Genomic DNA, 25,840 nt, shown 5'->3' with positions numbered 1-25,840 from the left:
ACCTGTTCCGTCTTCAAGGCACCACAGTGTTCTCTGGTGCTGTTTTTCTTAAAGGCACGCTAGGACAGATAATGAGCCTCTTTGAAAGCTCATTAAATATCCTGTTAAGGCGGCTAAGTAATCACACCACTGCGTGGGGAGAGAAAAACCTCTCCCCCGAGGGCGAACCAAACGCTGCGCACAGTTGGATTCTCCGCCCTCCTCTTTTCGGGCGGAGCCACTGAACGGCGGCGGCGGCGGCAGGAGGGCGTGGGCGGGGCTTCCGCCGGGCCCCGCCCCCTCAGGCGAGCCTATCGGGCCGGGGTGTCGCCCCGCACAGTGCCCGCCAGGTCCTCGCTGGGCGCTCGTCTGTCCTCTTGGGTTCTCTGCTCGAGCGGCGGTCTCCCTGCAGGGATGGTGTTGCCGGACGAGGAGCGCTGCGCCCGGCTTTACCGGGCAGCCCCGGAATTGGCGCGGGAGGCGCATGTGCCTTCCTTCGAGAAGTACCGGGAGCTGTACCGCCGCTCGGTGGAAGAGCCGGAGGGTGAGTGTGTCAGGCCGTTCTCTGTCGTAGCTGCTACGAGCGCCGCGCCTTTCCCGGTCCGGTGCGAAAGGGAGCCCTCCAGGCCTGTGCCCGCTTCTCAAGGCGCGTCGCCTTCCTGGCCTGGGGAGGGGCGGGGAGGCGTCTCCTCCGGAGGCTGCCTGGGCACACTTTGGGGGCCGGGCCGCGGAGTCTTCATATAAAAAGTTGCGGTCCAGCGACCCTGTTCTCTCCCTCAAGGGCGCCGAACTCGTGCTCGCTCTGTATCTTCTCTCTCTGTTGCTTGGCCATATGTTTTGCACGGGTCTTTCTCCCGCTTTCTCGTTTCTCAGCATGGGGCAGGGGCCCGTTTCTTGTCCGGATAGACGAGCGGCCCTAAAGGCAAGGCTGTCATCTTCTCCCCAAGGCCTTGCACCCCCAAGGGTCTTGCGCCCACCTTTGAATGTCCAGGTAGCAACTGCGGCACAAGATGCATCTCTTCCTGATAGGATTGCTTTGCTGGGGGTCGGCACAGCCCTAATCACTTCCTTTACATCACCTCCACAGGTCTTTTAAAAGTTGTGTTTTCGACCCCTGGCAATATCTTCGTTCTGTTTAAAAATGCAAGGTGGATTTCTTTGTTGTTGTTGACTTGCAAATGAAGTGTAGTGTGTTGGAGGTCCTATTCGGAATCCCACAGCCCTATTCAATATGTATGACTAGAGCTGGAAGCAGCACTAGCTCTTCGGAAGATGCCAAGTTGTGTTCATGAATTTCCCCTGCAAATTCCTATACCTTTAATATTATTTTTTCAACCATACCCAGATCAAAAGATGCAGCAAATGTTACTGTTGTTATTGTTATTAACTGTCAAGCTGCCTCCAGCTTAGGGTGACCCCATGAATGAACAATCTCCAGAATGTCCTGTCCTCAACAGGAGGATGTCCTGTCCTGCTTAGCTTTTGCAAAGTCAAGCCTATGTGCTCCTTTCAGTACAGCTCACATTTGGTCTTCCTCTTTTCCGGTTGACTTTAACTTTTCCCGCATTTTTAGGTTTTGTTGTTGTTGTTGTTGTTGTTTTCTCATGATGTGCCCAAGGTTGGACACCCTCAGTTTCAACATTTTTACCTCTAGCAATATTTCAAGCTTGATTTGATTTGAGACCCACTTGTTCATCTTTCTTGCAGGCAAGGGCATCCAGAAAGCTCTCCTCCAGCACCACATTTATTTCATTTTTTCCTGTCATTTTTTAAAAAAATATAGAATCATAGTATAACCTGATTAGGTTTTTAAAATTTACATTTGCTAATCAAAGTACATATGCAGATAGCTTTGCCATGTGTTTGTCATATATATGTATATAAAATCAACATTCCCATGATCTGATCAGGGGCTGGATATGTTTGTCTGTGGAAGTAGTATTGATGTTTTGTGAAAAAAAGGTGGCAGTACTTTTGCAGTTGTGTCCCAGTTTGGAAGGCACAATCTGTTGAGAAACCAATGCTGGGATTGCACTGTGCTAGGTCTGGGATTCTAGGACAACAGCCACTCTCAAGAAACCGGTATCTTCAGTCTGTTTGTATATTGTATGTTCAGATACGTAGTCATATTAGTGTTTCAGCAAAAAGTCAATACAAATGGAAAAGTATCTTTATGAGAAACATTCATTTTATTGGGAGCCTTTGTAGATTATGGTCCACTTCAGACATAGATTAATACAGTACTCTAAAATCTGCCCTCAGATTTATAATTTTTTTTTAAAAAAAGATAGAATGCAAAAAGAAAAAGGGAATGGGGAATGAAAGGTTAACAAAGAACACTTAGGCACAAGTTTTGATGTGGTGTGGCTGTTAGATGATAATTGCAGACAACAAAACCTAAGAAAGCTGGCTTCTCAGGAGGACCAGTGGCCCTTTCCGCCCCCCCTTTCATTTTGGTTAGTGACTTGTGAATGACAGACAGGGAGAGGCAAAGCCTAGTGAAGTTGTCCCTTAAAACAATAGGTAATTGTCCTGTTTCCTTTCTGAATGACACAACAGGTTAAACTAGGAATAGTGCCTAAGTCAAACTGGCGGGTCTCTTTCTGCCAGTGTTGATGAGGGTATGTGGAATGCTCCTGGTATTATCCAGAGAGTGGGCTACAGTTGGGTTCCAGCCTTCTGGAATGGATGAACAGGGCAGCCAAGCAAGCTGTTTTTTATCCAGAAGAAGGGAGAACCCTATGGAAACGTGAAAATGTTCCCATCTTGTGATAATGTGGGTGGGTGAAGACTCTAAATGCATAGTTTGGGATTATGTATATATTGCTTTTCTGCCCACTAAGGCTCCCAAAGACATGTGTCATAAAATCAATTTTTAAGGGCTGGTTAGAAATCAGTTGTGCCCTATTAAATGCCTTTGGGACCATTTCAAGGTAACACAAATAAATGAAAAGGTTTGGTTGGACTCTGTCAGCTCTACAATTTGTTCAAAAGTGATGCTGTGATTTTGGATCCTGGTAGAGGCCATTAGTGGAAAAGCCTTTGAGGAAGCCCCATAGATGACATGTTTTGATCTTCCCTCTTTCTCATATCTTTTTATTGCAATTGTTTTAATGCAGTGCTTATTGTTAATGTGGTGAAAGAAATACCAGGAGAGTTCCTTCTTCCCTGTTTGTTCTTATTTTAGAACAACGGATAAAAAGTTGCCAGTGCTTTTTAAAAGTAACATGGCACAGCTGTCTTTCACTTACATAATGTCAGACACTGATAATTTCTTCTGTCCCTAATTCAGCAATTTGCAGACAGGCACTGATTCACTTGTCTCGGGAGTACTGAAGTTTTAAACAGTGGCATAAAGCAGGTGAAGTGCTGATTTAGTGAAGAACTGGTGAGCTAGCTAGTGGAGCAGAATCATAATACAAATGATGGGTGTGATGTATACTTTGGCAGTTTGTAGTAATCTACACCAGGAAGTGCCCTGCTGGCTTGGGTGCTGGCCTTTTCTTGATTCATGTAAGTGAAACAATTAACGTTTTTCTTGCAATGATTGCAAAAATGAGGAAGTGTGTTCAACTGGACAGTTTTCTGAATATACTGTTTAAAAGATAGAAAACAACAGATTGAAGGCCTGTAATAGAAAATGGCTAGCATGGGTGAGCTTTCCTTAATGTATCCCAGTAGACCCAGAATTAATTGCATGAGGTGCTGTCCATCTGTTCTTGTCTTCAACATCCAGGTGTGTTCAGAGAGGAAACAACTGGCACATTTTCATGTGTGACGTTTCTCTTAATTTCCACATTAGAAAATATATGTTACCCTTTGTAGGATATTATTGAGTACATAAGAAGTACTGCTTTGTGTCAGTATCTGTTCTGTATCAAATGAACCAGCAGTTCTTGTGTAAATGGATGTATTGTTCAAGCTGACACTAAACACTATTAGGGTGTGTTTTCAGCGGTATTTTATAAGTCCGTTTTTTAGGAAAGGAATTTTTAATCACAAATATCAGAAATTCAAAGTCAGAATCTGGCTTGTAGCACATTGACAGCTAAGAGAGAATGAACTTCACCCACATTTGTTAGTTTTTAAAGTTCCTTTTTTTTTTGTAGTTGTTTCAGCAAGGTAGCTTGGTCAATCAAATCTCTGGAATTTGTGATGGGATATTTGCAATATGATAAAAATGTTTTTAAGCATGTGTATGTTTTGGTGTGTTGGGCCTATTAAATGAGGGGTGGACAAAGAGGGCTTACAAGGTTGTGTTTGCTACTTCTTGCCCTGTCAGTCTCCCTGTCAAAAACGTTTTTCTCCAGCAAGACTCTTAAGTCTTCAGGACCAGATATTCATGTTTGAAATGCATCACAGGATCCCTCTGTAGTGAACACCACAATTTACCAGTTTTTCAAAATTACAGGTGGATTTCCAATCACTTCTCATTTTTCCTTTTCCTCTTCCTTTCTGGCATTTTTGGCAATCAGTGTGACCTATGGATGAACACAGAGCAGAGAATGAGCTCTGGACATCCCTGCATTAAAGAATTGGGTGTTTTTTTTCCCCTGATGTGGTTAGAAGTAGAGATTTTAAGAAGTATTTAGAAAAAGAAGAATTTTAAGAAGTGCCTTGCAGTATTCAAAATTGGAAGAAGCCAGATCATTAAATATGATTACATGATGTTGCTACCTGTAAGAAGATATAACTCCACTGAGCTTTTGGCATGTGGCACATGTATGTGGTTGTATGTAACCTCCAGGCTTGCTGACAGATATATCTTTGAATGGCACAGGTGCTGGGGAGCAACAATGGAAGACAGATTGTTACTTTAAAGTGCTGCTTTTGAATTTCCCATATGCATTTAGTCAGTACAGTGGTGCCTCGCATAGCGAACGCTTCGCTATGCGATGAAACCGCACAACGAGGGGTCCCGGGCCATCGCTGGAGCGTTCGCTCAGCGATGGCCCCTATGGGCTTTTTTTGCTATGCGATGATCACGCGGACGCGATCAAAGCATAGCGAACAGCTGATCGGCGGTTCCAAAATGGCCGCCGCTAAAACAAAATGGTGACCGCTGTTTTGCCTCGCTAACGAGGCATCCAAAATGGCCGCCGCAATGGAGGAAACTCGCAGAACGGTGAGTTTTAAGCCCATAGGAACGTATTAAATCAGTTTTAGTACGTTCCTATGGGCTTTTTTATTTCACTTAACGATGGATTCGCTGAGCGAGGGTTAATCCGGAACGGATTAAACTCGCTAAGCGAGGCACCACTGTAACTGTAGGGGAACAGAATGCTGAACTTGATGGGCTTTTGCAGCAATCTTATGTTCGTGTGAGCTTATAGCTAAATAAATTTTGTTGGGAGGGGAATGGAGATCTGCCATGCTAAAAGGATAAAGCAAAACCTGTTTCTTCTGGCTGTGATTATTTTCTGGTAACAGAGAACATTAAGATCATTCTGAAGCATGAACTGAGTACATTGCATGGCCAAGGACTTGTATTTAAGCCATTGTAACTACAGTAACAACGCTCCCTAACTATGCAGCCCTGTGTATATAAAAGTATCATGCTCTTTAGAAAGGTTTACTCTCAGGTAAATGTACACAAGACTGCAGCCTAGTGATTAAATCTTAACTGTTCATCCCTAGAGTAGGCCCATTGAATCATTTGGACCTTGCTGAGTAAACATTTATGAAGAGCCCATTGATTCAAAGTACTGTATCTATTCTAGTACTGTACATTTGCGAAGGCTTTCACGGCTGGGATCTAATGGTGGTTGTGCACAGAGTGCTGTCCTCTGAAGATGCCGGCCACAGAGACTGGTGAAATGTTAGGAAGAACAACCTTCAGATCACGGCCAAAGAGCCCGAAAAACCCACAACAACTGTCTATTCTAGCTTGGACAAAAGAATTTGAATTATTATTTTTTTAAATAAAACCAACTCCATTTATGTCTTGTGTTGCTGACTTATGCCATCTACTGTGGCCTAAGTTTGAATGTTCTTTTGCTTTGTTTTGCAGAATTCTGGGGTGATATTGCCAAAGAATTTTACTGGAGGAGCCAAAACACTGGACCCTTCCTGCAGTACAACTTTGATGTCACTAAAGGGAAAATCTTTATTGAATGGATGAAAGGAGCTACAACCAATATTTGTTACAATCTGTTGGATAGAAATGTTTATGAGAAAAAGCTTGGAGACAAAATAGCTTTTTACTGGTAATGTTTTTCCTTTTTTTAAAAAAAACAAATACTGTTCTAATGTACTGTAAATATTCAAACTGCTGCAGTATTAGATCATTTTGTGCTGACAATAGAATACGGAGACCTTATAGAGGATGGGTTCTTTGTCATTAGAGTTCGCTTTCAATTGAGCTTGACTTAATCGCCCTGTAAGACACATAATTTCAAAAGAGAAAATTTCCTTCTTGAATTCCATGCTTCGTCTTAAGGTGCAAGTCAGCAGGGTTCCTAAAATAACTTTGAACACCTAACTGGTGTTGCTATTATACTGAGGTTGCCAATAGTTTGCATGTACTTTAAAACATCTTGGTGGCAGCTTGTAACAAGCAGTTAATAAATACTAAATAATTGCATGCCGTCAGGTTGATTTCAACCTATGGGAAGCTTTTTTAGGTAGAGTACTCAGAAATAATTTACCATTCCCATCTTCTGAGCATACTCGGTGCAGCTTGCTCAAGGCTACACAGGCTAGTTCTTTTCCTGGGGTGCACAGTGGGGAGTCAAACTTCTAACATCTCCTACTTCACTGAGTTATCCAGCCAGCCTAATAAGCAATTACTGGTTTCCTAAATAGTAAGTGCTGTAGCAGAAGGTATACAGTATAGTGATCACAGGTGGGTCTGATGGCGACACAGGCGAGAGCCTTCCCTGTTGCTGCTCCCAGACTTTGGAACTCCCTCCCACAGGAAGTCAGACTGGCCCCATGTTTGCTATCCTTCTGCAAGCAGGAAAAGACTTTTTTCTTCAGGCAAACCTTCCCTCAGTAACTAGCTACTTGTGTGAGATTTTTAGATAGATTGTTATGTATTACTGCTTTGACTGGATTTTTAGTACTACTTACGTTTTCCATTTTTTGGGGTTTCCATTTTGCAGAGTGACATTTGTCCCCCCCTTTCTTTCTTTTTAATATTTGTATACTTATTGTTCTTAGCTTTAATATTACCTTTTAATGATGTAAGATCCCTCTTTATACTCATTGTTCTTCACTTTAAATATTGTCCTTTAATGATGCTAACCACAATTGTATACTTATTGTTTTCAACTTTAAATATTGTCTTTCAATGTTGTAAGCCACCTTGGGTCCTTTTCAAGGAAAAAGGCAGGGTGAAAATATTTTAAATACATAAATCAAGAAATGAATCCTGTGTTCATAGCCATGACATAGATGATTTTTTTCACCGTTATCTTTTTAAAATTCCAACCATCTCTCACACATGAATTGATTGTTCAGGTCATCACTTTGTGACACTTAGATTTAGGTATCGGAGTGCAAGGACTTTGAGGTGAGGTTTGGTGGTATATAGTAGTCTGTATAAGATGTGTTGGCTGTATGAAAGATGCCTGCTATGTGGCTTCTTGTGATGAACATTGTTGGCTTTTGTTATGCCTCTTTTTCTTTTTGTCCTTTATTCAAGGACATTCATAAGTAATTTTTCCATTGCTTATTGTTGCTTGTTTTTTTTCCTGTACCAAGAGACACTCACATAATTTATTTCTGTTTCATGACAGTTCTAGTTCCTTTTTCTTGAATTAGAACTTACATACTTCACACATAAATAGAAGAATCAGGAGGTGGAGTAGGAAACCTGTCTGTGCTTACTAGGATGTAATCCACACTGATTTTAGTGGGGCCATACTTCGAAGTGTGTGCGCCTCAGTATGCTGTTGTAGTATTAGTTGTATTTCCAGTAATACAGCTGCCTTTATCTTCAACACATGTTCCATGATTCAGATAGTCAACTGAAGCTATGGCTGTGGGTTAGTAACAGAATTTTCTGATTATCCTGGGTATCAGTATGGGTGATACAAACAGGCAGCATAAGATATGTTATGGAGTAGATAAGACTTTTAGAATCAGGCTTTCCCGGGTGTTCCAGTACTGGGAAGCATTTGTTGGTGGGGTTTGTATTATATGTTTGGATTTGGTGATCAGCTGTGGGAAATGTCAGCCATGCAGATGCTTTACATCTGGGCCGTTGTATTGGATTCATCACTGTTGTGTGTTGCTTTATGAAAACACACATGAAAAATGTAGTGTACCCTTTAGGAGTGCATTATTGTAGAGATCTGTTGACAGCATTTGATCCAACTTCGTTCACTGTGGGGCAGTGAATCATAGAATAATTGAGTTGGAAGGGGCTCGTAAGGCCATCGAGTCCAAACCTTCTCAGTGCAGGAATCCAAATCCAAGCAGATCTGACAGGTGGTTGTTCAATTTTCTTTTGAGTGTCTCCAGCCCTGGAACGCTCACCGCCTCCCAAGGTAATTGGTTCTCTTGTGGTACTGCTCCAACAGTTAACAGTGGAGATGTAAGTTTGGTGACTACCTCACAGACTTATAGTAAAGATAAAATATGGGTGGAGGATATATTCTGTTTTGAACAAATTTGTGAAAGGAAGGTGTTATATCATAATGGATATATTGTTTGGCCATGGTAAGTCTGTAAGAGACACTGGTTAATGCTAATTATGGTAAATATCACTACTGTTACACCAGTGGATAAAAATTTGTTTTTAAGAGGACAGGAACATGAGAAAAGAGGAGATGATCCTGTAATCTACAACCTTCTTCCACAACCTACTTCCCATTTAGCCATCATCAGCATTAATTTTGCACCTGACTTGAGATTATTGCTAGCAATTCTTTAAAAACTCAATTGGTCTGCTTAGAAATCATGCATTTCTTCAGCTTCCCAGAGGAAATGAATAAAGATATGATGCCTTTACAGAGAACTTAAAGATTTATGTGACACTTGCTAAATGGTTTTTAAAAAATTGGATGTTTTTGTTAATATTTATAAAGTATTACCGGTTGTACAGGGCAAGAACACACACTATTTAAATGCTGCCTTTTTTCTCTCATTTATTTGTAGCTTGTCTAGAAAGATGAAATGTGGTTTATCTCTAAAATAGATAGGGTATATGTAGATGTTCGTGTTTTTTTAAAAAAATATGTTTAATTAAGGGATGTTCATTTCCATTAGTTTCTGTTGTTCCTCATTGTTTGTTATAAGGAAAATTCCATGTAATGGCCTCAGGTATTCCGTTGAAACTATAATGAATATTCTAGTTTTGCAGATGCTGATAATCCTTTTTATTGAAGCTTGGATGATCATTTAATGCTACCATTGGTTAGAGGAAAATTCTCTGAACCAGAAGCAAGGGCTGTAGAAGAAAAGCATACTGTGAATTAATGAAGCTAGCAAGATGCAATACAGTTTGGCATTCTGATGCCGAGAGACTACAAATACGTTTTAAGAAGCCAACATTTTTAGCTTAGTAGTAGAAGGATACATGTTGCTATTTGCTATTTTGTTACTCTGTTGTCTTTTGTTGTAAACTGCCCAGAGTGGCCTTGGCTGCCAGATGGGCAGTATATAAATCAAATAAATCAAATAAATAAATAATTTTTTAAAAGGAGTATATTTTCATCATGACCAAAAAGAAAGAGAAAAGTCAAAGCTGCTTGTTTCTGAAATGTTTCATTGTCTTGCCCATAAAGCAGAACTGCCATATCCACGAGATCAGTTATCTGCTGCTTGAAAATACTAAATTAAAACCTCAAATATATATCTTCCTAATGTGTATTACCAGAACTGGCAATTAGATGGAACCAGTGACTATGCCATATACAGTATAGGTTTCTATATATGTGCACTTTCTGGCATTGCCTGCAGATACTGTAGTCCTGCTGTACCTGCTTTTCCTGCTGAAAAAAATATATCATGGGAAAGATCTTTTCTGTAACAGGCCAGCCAAATCCAGAATCTTGTTTTCAGTCCTGGCCAACGGGGTTCTTCAGAAAAGTCCATACATACAGCATGAAGGTAGCAGACTTGTTTTGCATGATGCCTTCTGCTAAATCTGTGCTTTGCCTAAGTCAGTGGGCAAAGTGTAAAGTTAGACCTGTGTAAATGTGCAAGCATAATGCCCAATAACAAAGAATTTTGTGATGCAGTTGCCCAATTAATTGGACATCCCGAGTGTGACCAGTTGCACAGTACACCAGTGAAAGTGCTTTGTGGAGAGCACTTCCATCTTGGTATTGTCATAACTACTGTGGGTGCAGTGTCAAAGTGGTCATGTATAGCTGTGCAACAAGATTTTTGTTAGTGACGGTCATCATATTTTGATGGAGCACACTTCATCCAGTTTCATTATTCTTTGTGTGCAGCAGTACTGTACTTCCTTTTGATTATCCTGACTTTCTAGCTATCCAGGTTTAACACTGAGTGAGCTTTCTGTAACAGATCATCCAAATCCAGAGTCTTGTTTTCATCCCTGGAAAAGAATCCCATCTGGTTCAATGGATTTCTTTTCTACCACTTTCTTCATTCCATGTATAGGTTCTGTACGCCTCTGTTACAGTTGTTTTGTCATTTTTTTTTGTCTATAAACTAAAAAGCTTCAAGTGCTTTAGTCTTATAGAGATGGTGTTGCTGTTTGAAGAACACAGACTCGAGTGGAATAACAATATAATTCCGGAATGTACAAGTGGTCATCCAGATGTTGGACTATAGTTCACATCAGCAGTGAGCCTGGCCAAGACGTTGGAAACATACTGATCAGAATATTTGAGTTTTGTAATCTGCATTGGTATATCTCAGTTGTATCAAGTGAGTTGCAGACCTTATGGCCTTCCCAGATCAAGTTTTAGGATTCTCTGTTTGTTCTGCAAGCAAACAAAGATACGAGAAGCTTTTAGAGAAGCGGTTTCTGCAGGTCAAACTAAGTAACTGATTATGAGCCTCCTGTCCTGAAAAATGGGAAAAGACATGCATAAAAGATGTAACCAGGAGTAGGTGGGAGAGGAAGAAGAGCTGATTAATCATCTTACTCTCTGAAGAGTGGTAGGGGTATTCTAGAAATGCCATGTATCTCACTTTACTTAGCTTAGGTTCCCCCCCCCCCGGTGCTCTGCTCATTGATGCTTCTTATTTGTTTCCACATCCAGATGCGATTCATCATCTCCCATCCCCATTTTCTTTTTCTGTCCCCTGATACCTCCTGCCCTTTGTGTCATTGTTACTTGACTATCACCCTCCCCCCATTTCTACATTGCAATATGGAACCTTCCCCCCCATGCAGAGTAGTGGTACTGTGCAAGCCCTACCCTAAAATGCCCCGGTTAAGTCAAACCCCGTTCTCCACCATTGTGCAGCAACCAGAATAAGATTACAGTGGTGGTTCACTTAATGATTACCTCGTTAAACGATGAAACCGCTTTACGATGAAGTTTTTGTGATCACTATTGCGATCGCAAAACGATGTTCCTATGGGGAAAAATCGCTTAACGATGATCAGTTCCCTGCTTCGGGAACTGATTTTTCGCTAGATGACGATTTTAAAACAGCTGATTGGCGGCTCTAAAATGGCCGCCTGCTGTGCAAAATGGCTCCCCGCTGTGCTTTAGGATGGATTCCTCGCTTTACAGGCACCAGAAAATGGCCGCCCTATGGAGGATCTTCGCAAAATGAGCAGGTATTTCGCCCATTGGAACACATTGAACCGATTTTCAATGCATTTCAATGGGTTTTTAAATTTCGCTTGATGAGGATTTTGCTTAACAGTGATTTGAATGGAATGAATTATCCTCGTCAAGCGAGGCATCACTGTACATGCCTGTATTTGAATAAATGTTGATTGTTGTACATGAAAAAAAAAAGCATCCCTGAAAATAAACCCTAATACATGTTTGGAGCAAAAATTAATATAAGACCCTGTCTTATTTTTGTGGAAACACGGTACTTCCCTTCTTGAAAAGCTATTCAAGCTTACAGTTCTATAGGCCTGTTTGTGATTGTGTTGACTATACTTAAAGAGGCCCAGGAAGTAGATGATAAAGGAAGGAGCAAAGTAGTTCTGTTTCCTTTTGGCATTACTAATCAAGAATCCAGTTATGTAATAAATTCCCCTTTTCATCATGTATGGGAGGCAGTATGGGAGTAAAGAATTTTTGTTAGAAATAATTGAGAAATTCATTGAAATTGTAGAATTATAATGAGTGATGATTCCTCATATTCATTTTTGTTGTCCACACGCTGGGGACCTGTGAATCAGATTAATATGTAGCTCAAGCTTGTACATAAAATCATATATTACAGTGTGTGTATGTGTTTCATGTTGGTATTGCATGAGTTAGCCATTACCAATGTTTATTTGAGCCTTTAAGCTAGTGCTTATGAATCTGTTTTAACCCATTTCTCATTTTGATAAATAGAAACGTTTCACACCTGCCTTGGAATCTACTGGAGAAGGGGTCTGTTTTAGATTGGAAAAGATAGCAGAAAATGTTGTTGAGCTTTGCTGCCCTCATACTTAATCTGGTGGCACCATTGGGTGGGCGGGGGGACAGGTTACTTTCAGACTCTGGGGAATTATGTATTTGCTTGTGGGGGAGGGACTTCACATTGCTACTGCTCAAATAAAGATACAATGATACAATTATATAAAAGTAAACTTTAGTCTCTTGCATTTTGTGTGTCAATACTAAGACCTAATTTTAACCTGTAAAGAAACTATTGCTTATTCTCATGTTTGTTTAAGCCAGCTTTCTCCATTCCTGTCTGGTGCTGTCTAAATGTGGTCACCGATGGCTTCCATTGAAACAGATTGAGTTCCAAATATTTGTCATGTTGCACAATACAGTAAATATGATAGAAAATCAGGAGAGAAGGCTGGAAGTTAATTTTTGAGTTTTGTTGTTTCTTTGGTTTGTAAAGTAGAGGGGTTATAACAGTAAGTCATGTTGTATTACATTATCCATGGTTTGGCAGGGGTTGTTTTATGTGAAGTGTATATATGCTCACCTTCAGCTAGTTTTCCATTTAAAGTTTGAATACTGTATAAGTTGGTAAAATAACGAGGAGACCACTCTTGTTGCTTCGGCTGGTATTTATGGATGTTTTTTAAATCAAGAAGAAGGGAATGTATTGACTGGTGTAATTTGTTAGCATCTGCCTTCTAAAAGGAAGAAATTTCTGGTCCTTTGTGGGATGGGAGTTGCTTTATTTGCTGAGGAGCTGGGATAACTGATTTGAAAGAACCAGAACTTACTCTGTTGTTCGTTAGTTATTAAGTCATGACCGACTCCTTGTGACCCCATGGACCACAGCACGCCAGGCCCTCCTGTCTTCTACTGCCTCCCGGAGTTGGGTCAAATTCATGTTGGCAGCTGCTGTGAGATTGTCCAACCATCTTCTCTGTCGTCCCCTTCTCCTCTTGCCTTCACACTTTCCCAACATCAGAGTCTTTTCCAGGGAGTCTTCTCTTCTCATGAGATGGCCAAAGTATTGGAGCCTCAGCTTCAGGATCTGTCCTTCCAGTGTGCACTCAGGGTTGATTTCCTTCCGAATGGATAGGTTTGTTCTCTTTTTAGCCCAGGGGATTCTCAAGAGTCGCCTCCAGCACCTCTCCTCCAGAACATATTCTACAAACCAAAAATTTGATGGTTTTTGCAGGGCTGGTGACAGGTGACTCCTCAGACAAATGTTGTAAAAGGCAACTTTTTATAAAGCTGCTAGAATTTGGTTTGATGTTTTAGTGGTCAGTCTGTGAATGAACATTTGAGGAAAACTGCTAAGCTATTTATTTGTGCTTTGCTATCTTTGAAGGATTCATCAAGCTCATCTTCATATGATATTCTGCTCTGTTGGGTTTTAGTTTAATGGCCAGACTCTATTTGGGTTCTTGCACTGATGGAAGAAACTATTAGTGGACTCAAAAGGAATAGACTCTCCTCCCTGTGCAGTCTCTGATGACTGCAATAAAATATTCTTCTTTCCCTTCCTTCATCCAACCCTTCATACTACTCAAAAACTGTGGTCTGGAGTGTTTCCCAGTCCTCTGTATAATATTTTGGGGGTGCATACAGACTGCCCTTGGAGGAGGGAGTTCCATCTTCCTGGATCTACTGATGGGCTTCTTTGATCATCACTAGTACACAGTTGAGTTGTGGCAAATACATTTCAAATTTAAAATAAAAAATAAAAATGAATGTATCTAGAGACATAACTAGATTTAACTGTCTTGCTTGTAAGAGATGAGAATCAGACTACACTATCATCCCTATATTTGGGAAGGCTGATTTAAGCATTAATTCTCTCTCTGTTTATGCTAATTACAGCCATTCAGCTGTCACTTTTCAGTTTGTGCTTTGAGTTCTAAAAATCACATGACATTTAACTGAGTGAATAACTGAATGTTTCTTGTGGCTTGTGTTGAATGCAGTGTTGGAGACCTCGGAATTATGAGCTGTAACAGTAAAGATTCTGGTGCGTGGCTGTATCCAAATAAGATTTTTATAAAATTATTGTTGATTTCTAAGCAACATTTAACTTTTTTAAATGGGTAAAGGTGTCAAGTGTTTTAAGATCATTGTAGATGGGCCTCTCTTTCTAATGCCCATGTGGTGAAAGTAGTTTTTGCTGTAGTTGTGTGGCTGTTGACAGAAGTGTCAGCACATTTTATTTGTTTGTTTAAACATAATGAAACACTTGTACTTACACATACCAAGGTGGTACACAGCTATAAACCATAACCACACAAAACCATACATCATAATAAGAACACAAAAGCAAGGAATGTAATAAAATGTATGGTAGCAGTCAATTAAAATGGCGGGGTAAACAAAGATTGTATGAGCTAGCACTAGCACATTTGTAGAGTTGGCATCTATTACATCTCATAGTAATGTGGAGCCTATTTTATAGCCAAAGTGCAACAACTGAGAAGACTTTTGTTGGCACAAAATGTACCATAGATACTTGAGGAAAAACCTCTCTTGATAATCCTCTGTCCTGTAATGAAAATCATGCTCAACGTTATGCATGCACTTCCTGTACTCTGACTATTGTTAGTCTTTTTTGGATGACAGCTACATACTTCATGGTAAAAATCTCTGAAATTAGAAGTGATTTGTTTTATTGTGTCTTAATGGCCAGCATCCAATTTGTGTTCACATAAGAACTGTGTAACGTACCATGGCTAATTGTGGATAATTGCCAAGGTGCTGGGAGCTGTCTCATTTGCATTCTAGTAACATGCCTGATAGCATAACCAACATGCAGTCCACCACCTCCCCAATTAGCCAATGCGGTTTGCACAGACTTTCTGCAAACACCAGTAGGGTTCAAGCCAATGCCTTTTAATGATTATACGGTGGTGTTGACATAAGTATAATACCAAAATGGGTTAAAGGAAAGTGAATCATAGACTTGGGACATTTTCAGTTGTTACATGTCTATTTGCTTAGGAGTGCAAGACCAGTTGCTACACCTTTTATGCTATATAAGAATTCTCAGTCACATGATCTACAGGACAAACAGTGGCAGAGTTCTCCTTGTCACAGAATATAACAGAATTACATTGGCAAAATGTAATTGGGATTAATCCTTTTAGCTTATTTCTAGTTCCTCTCTTCCTTGTCAAATTCTAAATGTATAAAAAAAATACTAACAGTCTTGGATTCTTTTTCATGTTTTTAATTAAACTCCTTTAAATTATTTGCATGTGTGTATATCAGTAGGAATGGATCACTTGCTGCAAGATAGCGTGTCATATTTTCTGAAATGCAGTACAACCTGCAACTTTTAATGTATGGCTTTGGCATCTAGTTATGGTTGCTTTTTCGCCCTGCTTGGCTGTGTCTGAGTCTTGCAAGATTTTATTTCACAAATTGCATTTCATCAGTAGTGATATATGCCAAGGCAGTAACAGAGTAAGAAACCAGATCAATTTTCATAATGAGCTCTGGAAAGTGGATTGCTCATACTCTGATTAAATTGGAGGTTTCATTCAATTACAGCACTGTGTACAGAATGTCTCTGCAAAAGCTTTCACATTAGAGAACTTTTTTTAAAAAAAAGACATATAGCTAACTGATTGAACATGAGATCTCTGTGTGATACTCTGATTGACAGTAGGTGTAACATTAACCAGGAGCTCAACCTCTTTGGTATTGCTGAGGTCTGTCTGAACTCTAACAGCCAAGTATACACCACACTAAAAATTATGAGATCAAGTGCACTTGGTTCTTTCTTTCTGAAAAATCATAGATTTGCAGAAATTATACATGAGCCAAACTAGTACCTACAGTCAAAGTTAAGGTGCAGCATGTGTAATAATAATAATTGCATGTCATCAAGTCAATTCCAAGTTAGGGTGAACCTTCTCTGGATTTTCGAGATATGTCTTGTAGTTTACTGTTCCCTTCTCCTTTTCAGGTGCTCTAGGACCAGGTATATTGGTGTTTCTCCCAGGAGACACAGTGGAGAATCTTAACTCCCAGTCCTTGATTCCAGGTCCTCAGTGGAATCTGGATTTATCCCTCTTTCCCAGAGATTATGGGAATAGGCACAGTGACAATGCTTTTATGATTCCTTAAATACAGTTTTCAGAGGTCATGTAGTTTGAGATTGGTTCTTGAGTGTCTTTTGCAGGATTGGATATGGCAGACAGACTAAAATCTAATAGAAAGTGTAATTAGAGTAGGAACTTCTATAGATGTTGACTCGTCAAATCTCCACTGATTCAGTGGGCCTTCTTTAGTTATAATCTGTTACTGGATTTCAGCTCTGCTGTGCTTTCGGCTGTGTTCACGGATACAAAACTTCCATCATAATCATCTGAGGCTCCCATGTCTCCTTTAGTGACTAGTGGTTTCCAGTACTCAAATTTAAAATGACTGTTCTAAGTTAGCCGCCTAGAGTGGTCCTAATCCGACCAGATAGGCGGGATATAAAATAAGTAAGTAAGTAAGTAAGTAAGTAAGTAAGTAAGTAAGTAAGTAAGTAAGTAAGTAAGTAAGTAAGTAAGTAAGTAAGTAAGTAAGTAAGTAAGTAAGTAAGTAAGTAAGTAAGTAAGTAAGTAAGTAAGTAAGTAAGTAAGTAAGTAGATTCACAGGAAGAGTTTTTTCCTCATGTACCGGTCTGTTAACTCGATTGCTATATCTGGTTACAGTTTACAGGAAATGGCTAATAGAAGATCCCTTCCTTAATTTTAAGCTTAAACTCCATTTGCGCAAGGTGTTTTGAAATGAACAAGAGTTGCATAAACATGCAACTATGCAATGGGAAAATTCTCATTCTTTTTAAAATAGAGTGCAGTTCTCAGAACCCACAGAGAAGTTCTCTATGGGTTCTGTATCAGCACAGCATTTTTTTGTGTTAAAATGGATTCATATTTTAGTATCCATAGTTAAGTAGAGTTTCATTCAAAAAATAAGCCCTAGTTAATTGAAACCCCGCCTTCCACCATTGAGCAGCAACCAGAAGATGACATGACTGCATTTGAATAAATGTAGATGGTTGTATATGACAAAAATAAAACATCCCCTGAAAATAAGCCCTAATGCATTTTTGGAGCAAAAATTAATATAAGACCCTGTCTTATTTTTGGGGAAACGGTAGTCCTAGAACGAGCTGGAATTTTTAGCAGGTATACATTACTGAAACAGTGACATCTGTGTAGGCTCGGGCATATCATGAGAATGGCTGATGGTTGGATTCCAAAAGAGCTCCTGCGTGGAGAATTAGTCCAGGAAAATCACCTCAGAGGGAGACCACAGCTGCGATACAAGGATATCTGCAAGCTGGATATGAAGGCCTTAGGAATGAACATCAGCAGATGGGAAACCTTGACACCTGAGCATTCAGTCTGGACGCAGGCGGTGCATCATGGCCTCTGCCAATTTGAAGAGACCCTTGTCCAGCAGGCCTAAGCAAAGAGGCAGTCCCAAAACCAGCAAAATCAGGGAGTTGGACAGGGGACAGATTGTATTTGTCTTCAGCGTGGAAGGTATTGTCACCTCAAAATGGCCTTCTCAGCCATACTAGACGCTGTTCCATATCCTCCATTCAGAGCATACCATAGTTTCTCGAGACTGAAGGTTGCCTAATCTAACTAGGTTCCCTCTGTTCGGGAAACAGAGGTACTGAGTACTGTACTGTATCCTATTCTGGATACCACACTTTAATGAAGATGCCAACAAACTGGAACAAGTTCAGAGGAGGGTGATCGGGAGACAGGATATTCAGCTCTGTGAGGAAAGACTGAGGGGGAATATGATAGCACTTTTCAAATACAGTGGTGCCTTGCACAGCGAGGTTAATCCGTTCCGGATTAACCCTCGCTGTGTGAAAGCATCGTTGAACAGGGCAAGAAAACCAATTGGAACGCATTAAACAGTGTTTAATGCATTCCAATTGGGCTGAATACTCACCGTTCAACGATGCTGGCAGCCATTTTTGCGCCCTCCCCTCGCTGAACGAGGGCGCGAAAACGCTGCGATCAGCTGTCCGGCGGGTCCAAAATGGCCGCTGAAACAGCTGAAAGGGCCGGGTGCAGCGTTTTTGCGCCCTTGGTAAGCGAGGGGGACGGTGCGAAAACGCTGCGCGCAGCCATTTCGGCTGTTCCGGCAGCATTGTCGCGCCTTCCCCTTGCTTACCAAGGGCGCGAAAACGCTGCGCCCGGCCCTTTCGGCTGTTCCGGCGGCCATTTTGAAGCCGTGGAACAGCTGATCGGTGGGTCGCAAAGCGAAGGTCGGTAAGCGAACCACTTACCGACCTTCGCTCTGTGATTCCTGCTCTATCTAGGTGCAAAGCGATTGCAAAAACGGCACCATTGCGCAGATTCGTCACTCTGCGGAGCGACCGTTCTGCGACGCACCACTGTACCTGTAAGGTTGTCATACAGAAGAGGAGCAGACTCTGCTCTTGATCATCCCAGATTGCGAGGCATATAACAATAGACTCAAGTTTCAGGAAGCCTGAATATCAGAAAAAATTCTAAATCATTAGAGCGGTACGATAAAGGAACCAATTATCTTAGAGATGGTGAGTGTTCCAATGCTGGAGGTATACAAGGAAAATTGGACAACCATCTGTCAGATCTACTTTGATTTGTATTCCAGCACTTAGCAGGTGCTTGGACTTGATGGTCTTATGGGTCCCTTCTAAGTCAATTATTTTATGATTCTATATAAACCACATAAATATGTAATCGTAGGGGACCTTGTATGCAATAGACGTTACGTTGCAGGGGTGATTGACAGGATTTTGGCCAGTAACTCATATTTAAAATCTATACTGGGGAGGGGGGGGATATGAAGACAGGTCCATTTTGTCATACAGAACAACATTCAGCCTCTGTGGCCTCTGTTTTGAACTTCTAAGAATCTGGGAACTTGGAGCTTTCTTCAACTGAATAGCAAGCAGCTGGTTCTAAAGTGAAGTAAGCATTAGGAATCTGTGTTCTCTTTTTCCCCTGTGGTCTTTTTATTCCTTTCTGGAATAGCAGGCAGTACTGTGGTTGTATCTGGGTGATAGTTTGCAACCAACTAAATGTTTCTCTGATTTTCTTTAGAACTTGGTACCTTGAAGTCTGCTTTATTAGAATAATACCATGTAAGAACTGTGATACAGTTAAAAAAAGTTTTAATTGTGCTGACATACTTTAGTTCTTCAGGCATTTATTTATGTGTTTATTTATGTTGTTGTTAAACATGAAAAGTGATGTTTAGCAATAAGAACAAGAACAACAATATCTTGGAACTGCAGAGCTGGAAGGGACTGTATGCATCTTCGAGTCCCTGTTAAGGAGTCACAGTAGAGAACAGAAATCCCAGCCTCTGGCTCCGCAGTCAGATGCCTAAACCATTAAGCAAAAACTACAATCAACATATAAAGATAGTCATCAACCAAAACCTCAGCAGATGGGCTGCTAACCTTGTTAAGAACCCATCTAAGCTATCTTGTTTAGCTCTTACATTTCTCAGCTAGTATGACTTGATGAATGTGCACTAACATTTGAAGGAAAGTAATATATACTAGAGGGACGTGGTGGCGCTACGGGCTAAACCACAGAAGCCTGTGCTGCGGGGACAGAAGACCAGCAGTCGTAAGATCGAATCCACGCGACGGAGTGAGTGCCCGTCGCTTTGTCCCAGCTCCTTGCCAACCTAGCAGTTTGAAAGCATGTAAATGCGAGTAGATAAATAGGTACCATCTTGGTGGGAAGGTAAAATGGTGTTCCCTAGTCACGCTGGCCACGTGACAACAGAAACTGTCTTCAGACAAGTGCTGGCTCTATGGCTTGAAAAATGGGACGAGCACCGTCCCTTATAGTTGGACACGACTGGACTAAAAATGTCAAGGGGAACCTTTACCTTTTACCTTAATGTATACTAGAAAAATTATGCTAATCTGGAAAAACTATGCAATGTCCCAACCCAAAACAAGGGAACAACACAGATGGAAAAACTTCTCCTTTCCTCAGCACTCCCACTTGCCATTTTGAGGATGGGAGTGACTTCGGATGATGTAGTGCTATAAGATTTTACTGTCATCTGCTGCTGCTTCCTGCATTGCCCTCTTAAGCAATTGTGAACAGTTATGCAATGGTTGCTAAACAGTGTGTGATAGGCAGTTCTTGTTTGCACTGATCCACATACAGCTGAAAACTTTATCTTTAAATAAGGATCCATTTCATGTCTTTTTCTTGCTATTTTTTGTTTTCTTTTTTGCATTTTGACATCCTGCATTTTTTGTTTGCAGAGTTAGGTTCACCTTTCATTTGGGAAGGATTATCAGTATTTCCCCCCTCCAATTGTAGATATTTTAAGCATATGTTTGAGGGGCTTCTTAATCTTCCTGTGCTAATGATATATCCTGTATCTTATTCCTTAGCTTCTGTTAAGTCAGGAGCTTGGCTTATGTGTTAGAATAGCTACTTCAGCAAGAAACTAGAGCGTTATTTCTTTCAATATTTGATTATGGTTTCTTGGCATCATTTTGTTAAGTTTTGCATGCAGAAATGAGACCTTTTTGTGTTAGGAGGTGGTTTGTATTACTGTACTAACAGGATTTTTTTCCTTAAAAAATTAATTCTCTCCCCCTCCCCCATTCTCTCTGATCCTTTATAAATTTGGAAACATATTTCTCTTTCCATATCTCAGTTTTTCTACTGTTATGTGTTATGTGCTGTTGTGTTGCATCTGACATAGCATGACCCTAATGGGATTTTCAGGGTAGATGAGATAGTTAAGGGGTAGTTTTACCATTGCTGACCTCCATGAGTTTCAGTGACTGAGTGGAGATTTGAACCCAGGTATTTTGAGGCCTAATCTCTCACTTTATCCACTACAGATGTTCCTCTATTTTTTTATCTAAATGTATCCATTTAAGATGTAGAGTATTTTATAAATCTCAGTATTGGGATTCGTGCAGATGTGTTCACTTTTCTGAGAGGAAATGTACTGCCTGTTGAAGTAAAAACTATAATGTTGACTGGACACTGAAGGATACGTGAACTTTTTAAGATGTTTAATTTTAGGATCTTTTTAGAAGTTTACTGACGCAATGTATTTACCATATAGTGTATTGCCTTGAGCATCATAGTGTGAAGAAAGTGAATCCTCTTTGAATCCAGCTTTCAGTTTGTATTAGTTCTAAATAAAGGAGAGAAGCAGCATACACTTCTGCCATTTCCTGAGAATAGCTGATGGCTGTTCTAAGCAGTACTCAAAAACAGAGAAGAAAGGGGCTTAGTTCAGTAAAGCTTTGCTGAAAGCTTTTTTTTTGCCAAAAGTTTCCATAATGTTTCACATCTTTTCCACATCCATGACTTTATTTATGGCGGGTGAGTTCCTTTATTTTATTTTATTATTATTTTTAAAGACAAAGACATTGCATTTCAGTTTCAGAGAATTTCAAATCTTATTGTCGTTTGGTACTGACAGGTCTATAGTGGTGTGGAAAAATATGGCCAGAATCTTATCATAGGTTTAAACCAGCATAACTATAACTTTATAAATCATGGGAGTGTATTGGCTCTTGTAGAGATGGGCATGAACCACCAAGTTGGTGGTTTGTGCTGGCTTAGATTATGGCCAAATCAGTATTCTGCAATTCAGCACCTTATTCCCTCTGGCAAGCACCCACTCAAGGCAGTGCCCAGAGGAGGCATGGCAGGGAAGCTGGGGCACTGCCTCTGAGTGGACACCCATTACAGGAGGTGGGCTGCTGAAATGAGGAACACCTGGTTGGCCATCTACTGAACCAGAACAAACTGCTGAACCAGCTCTTTGTGCCCATCTCTAGTTTCTTGTTAACAAGTTATTATTTGTGTTCTTTAGTTGTGTGCCAAGTCGCGTGAGTGACACATGACTATGTATGCAAGTGGTGAAGTAGTGCAATTCACCACTGCTGTTTGTACCATTACTTATGTACTGGCAGAAATTCACAATAGGATTTGTACCAATGGATGTTGTAATGTGGTCATGATGTTACCTGGGGTGGGGGTTCTGAGGTGGGAAAAGTATTTAATCTACCAGTTTTATAGCGGAGCCTTGCAAATGCCTTATTAATATTGTTTGATAGGGAGTGTTTTAAAATTGATATGTCATGGAAATGTAATATTGCTTCCTCTTTACTGTTGCCATCCTGTAAATCCCTCTTTGGAAATCAGCTCCATTGAACAGCTATGTGGGACTTTCTTCTGAGTAGACATTGCGTGGATGTCATGAACGATCTGGAAAGACAGGTCATATTAGGATACTGGTTCTAAGTGTGTGTATGTGCGCGCGTGCACACACACAAGCTCAATTTTTTGATCTCTACATTGAATTTGCTGTCTGAAAATAACTGGGTCGAAATCATTTCTAATGAGTTGATTTGTTCTACCAGACTTGTCTCATCTTGCACCATCAGCCCTCACCCTAGCTTTGAGTCACTGACTTGCTTTGTCCTATATGTGGTAAGAGGAGGATATGGGCATGCAGTTTGCTGCTATTGTGTTGTGTCATAACAAGAGTCTATTGAAGCCAGGTTATCCTGGAATATTTCAGTTCCCACTATAGCCAAATAACTAGATACCAAGGGGTTTAACATACGATTACTAACAACTAGTCATCTTGGCAAGGGAGAATATAATGACACCTGCTTATAGTCAGAGGAAGAAGAGATGTAAATTCCTTTTCTGTTCATTATGCCATTGTTCTCTGTACGGTAGTGGAAAAATGTACAAAAATATATTATTATTATTTTTAAATTAAAAGATAATCCAATTCACCCCTTCACGGATTGCTGCCTTGTCGTGGTGAAGGGGCTTGAGTAATTCAGAGAAGCTATGGGCTATGTCGGGCAGGGACACCCAAGACGGACAGGCCATAGTGGAGAGTTCTGACTAAATGCGATCCACCTAGAGTGTTTGTGATGGCCACCAAGCTGGTAATCACAAACACTCTTTTCCAACAACACAAGAGGCGATTATATGTAGCCAAAGATGGAGAAGCTCTATAGAGTCAGCAAAAACAAGACCTGGAGCTGATTGTGGCTCTGATCATCGGCTCCTTATAGCAAAACTCAAGCTTAAACTGAAGAAAGTAGGAAAAACCATTGGGCTAGTCAGGTATAATCTAAACCAAATCCCTTATGAGTACACAGTGGAAGTGAAGAACAGATTTAAGGAACTAGATTTGGTGGACAGAGTGCCTGAAGAACTATGGATGGAGGCTTGTAACATTGTATGGGAGGCAGCAACAAAAACCATCTCTAAGAAAAGGAAATACAGTGGTACCTCGCTTACCGATCGCTCCGTTTAACGATGAAATCGCTTAACGATGGGGTTTGGGCCATCGCCAGAGCGATGGGTTAGCTATGGCCTCTATGGGGATAAATCGCTTTGCGATCATGGCAAAGCGACCCTTGCACGTCCGGGAGGAGGTGGGAGGATCCACCCGGCGGGGAGCTAAGGGGGACCTCTCATCCCGGCCAAGGGATCCCGTGGAAGCCCAGCCTCCACTGGGAGTCCCCCACCACCACCGGCCTTTCTCTCCTCTGCCGGCTTCCCCCTTTCGCCTTCTAGCCCGGAGTCTGTCCTCCCCCCCTCCTCGCGAGGGGTGCCTCTTGCGAGCCCCCCCGCCTGCCTTGCCTTAAAGGAGCAGAGAGGGCTGCTCCGCCGCTGCCAGGCTCCCACTCCAGACTAGGCAGCGCTCTCCTCACCTCTCCTGCCTTCCCTCTTTTTTTCCCTTCCCTTCCTTCTCGCTCTCTCCCAAGCCAGACTCAAGCGGGCGGAGCTCAGAGCCCTTGGCGGCCAATCCTGGCCGTCTGGCCTTGGGCTCCGTTGGGGCGAGGGGAAGGGGAGGGTGCACTCTCTCTCACACACACACACACACACGTGCAAACACACACACCACACACTCGGTGGAGGAAAGCAGTGGTGGGCTCAGGCAGGCAGGAGAGAAAAAAGAGAGAGAAGAAGAAATAGCTCCCTCGACAAGGAGAGCAGATGAGAACATTGCTCCTTCTCGCTTTTGCAATGCAAAGTTTAAAAAGGGTCTGGGAACTTTTCTTGAACAGCTGATAGGCGGTTTCAAAATGGTCATGGGCTGTTTTGCCTCCCTTAAGAGGCACCGAAAATGGCCACCCCTATGGAGGATCTTCACTTAAGGTTAGTTTTGAAGCCCATAGGAACGCATTAAACACATTTTAATGCGTTTCTATGGGCTTTTCAAAATTGCTTAACGATGAAATCACTTAGCGACGTTTTTTCCGGAATGGATTAACGTTGTTAAGTGAGGCACCACTGTATAAGAAAGCAAAGTGGCTGTCCAACGAGACCTTACAAATAGCAGAGAAGAGAAGGGAAACAAAATGGAGGGGAGATAGGGAAAGTTACAGAAAATTGAATGAGGACTTCCAAAGAATAGCAAGGAGAGATAAGAAGGCCTTCTTAAATGAACAGTGCAAAGATATAGAGGAAAATAATAGAACAGGGAAAACCAGAGGTCTGTTAAAGAAAATTGGAGCTATTAAAGGAACATTTTGTGCAAAGATGGACATGATAAAGGACAAAAATGGGAGGGACCTCACAGAAGCAGAAGACATCATTAAGAGCTGACAAGAATACACAGAGGAATTATACCAGAAAGATTACTATATCCCAGATAACACAGATAGTGTGGTTGCTGACCTTGAGCATCCTGGAGAGTGAAGTCAAGTGGGCCTTAGAAAGCCTGGCTAACAACAAGGCCAGTGTAGATGATGGCATTCCAGTTGAACTATTTAAAATCTTAAAAGATGATGCTGTTAAGGTGCTACACTCAATATGCCAGCAAGTTTGGAAAACTCAGCAGTAGCAGAGGATTGGAAAAGATCAGTCTACATGCCAGTCCCAAAGAAGAGCAGTGCCAAAGAATGCTCCAACTACCGTACAATTGCACTCATTTCACATGCTAGCAAGGTAATGCTCAAAATCCTCCAAGGTCGGCTTCAGCAGTATGTGGACCGAGAACTTCCAGAAGTACAAGCTGGATTTCGAAGGGGCAGAGGAACTAGAGACCAAATTGCAAAGATGCGTTGGATTATGGAGAAAGCCAGAGGGTTCCAGAACAACATCTCCTTCTGCTTCATTGACTACGTAAAAGCCTTTGACTGTTGTGGACCATAGCAAACTATGGCAAGTCCTTAAAGAAATGGGAGTGCCTGACCACCTTATCTCTCTCCTGAGAAATCTATACGTGGGACAGGAAGCAACAGTTAGAACTGGATATGTAACAACTGATTGGTTCAAAATTGGGAAAGGAGTACGACAAGGCTGTATATTGTCTCCCTGCTTATTTAACTTATATGCACA

The 25,840-nt window shown here is 41.2% G+C and overlaps 1 protein-coding gene across 2 annotated transcripts in view; it reads left to right on the top strand.

Moving 5' to 3' along the window:
* The first annotated feature begins 273 nt into the window (after nt 1–273).
* The window catches only part of ACSS2 (acyl-CoA synthetase short chain family member 2), a 65,766-nt gene continuing 40,199 nt past the window's right edge, over nt 274–25,840 (top strand). Inside the window, exons 1-2 of one of the 2 annotated variants that reach the window (XM_020782408.3) lie at nt 274–523; nt 5,990–6,185. In XM_020782408.3, the coding sequence (XP_020638067.2) occupies nt 394–523; nt 5,990–6,185 (326 nt within the window). In that variant the 5' untranslated portion in view covers nt 274–393. The remainder of the gene's footprint in view (nt 524–5,989; nt 6,186–25,840) is intronic. The other variant, XM_020782409.3, reaches the window with a different exon arrangement.

The sequence above is a fragment of the Pogona vitticeps genome, chromosome 4 (genome assembly GCF_051106095.1).
Source record: "Pogona vitticeps strain Pit_001003342236 chromosome 4, PviZW2.1, whole genome shotgun sequence".
In the NCBI taxonomy this organism is placed as follows: domain Eukaryota; kingdom Metazoa; phylum Chordata; class Lepidosauria; order Squamata; family Agamidae; genus Pogona; species Pogona vitticeps.
The sequence above is the reverse complement of the archived record's forward strand: the minus strand, read 5'-3'. Positions and strand labels throughout refer to the sequence as shown.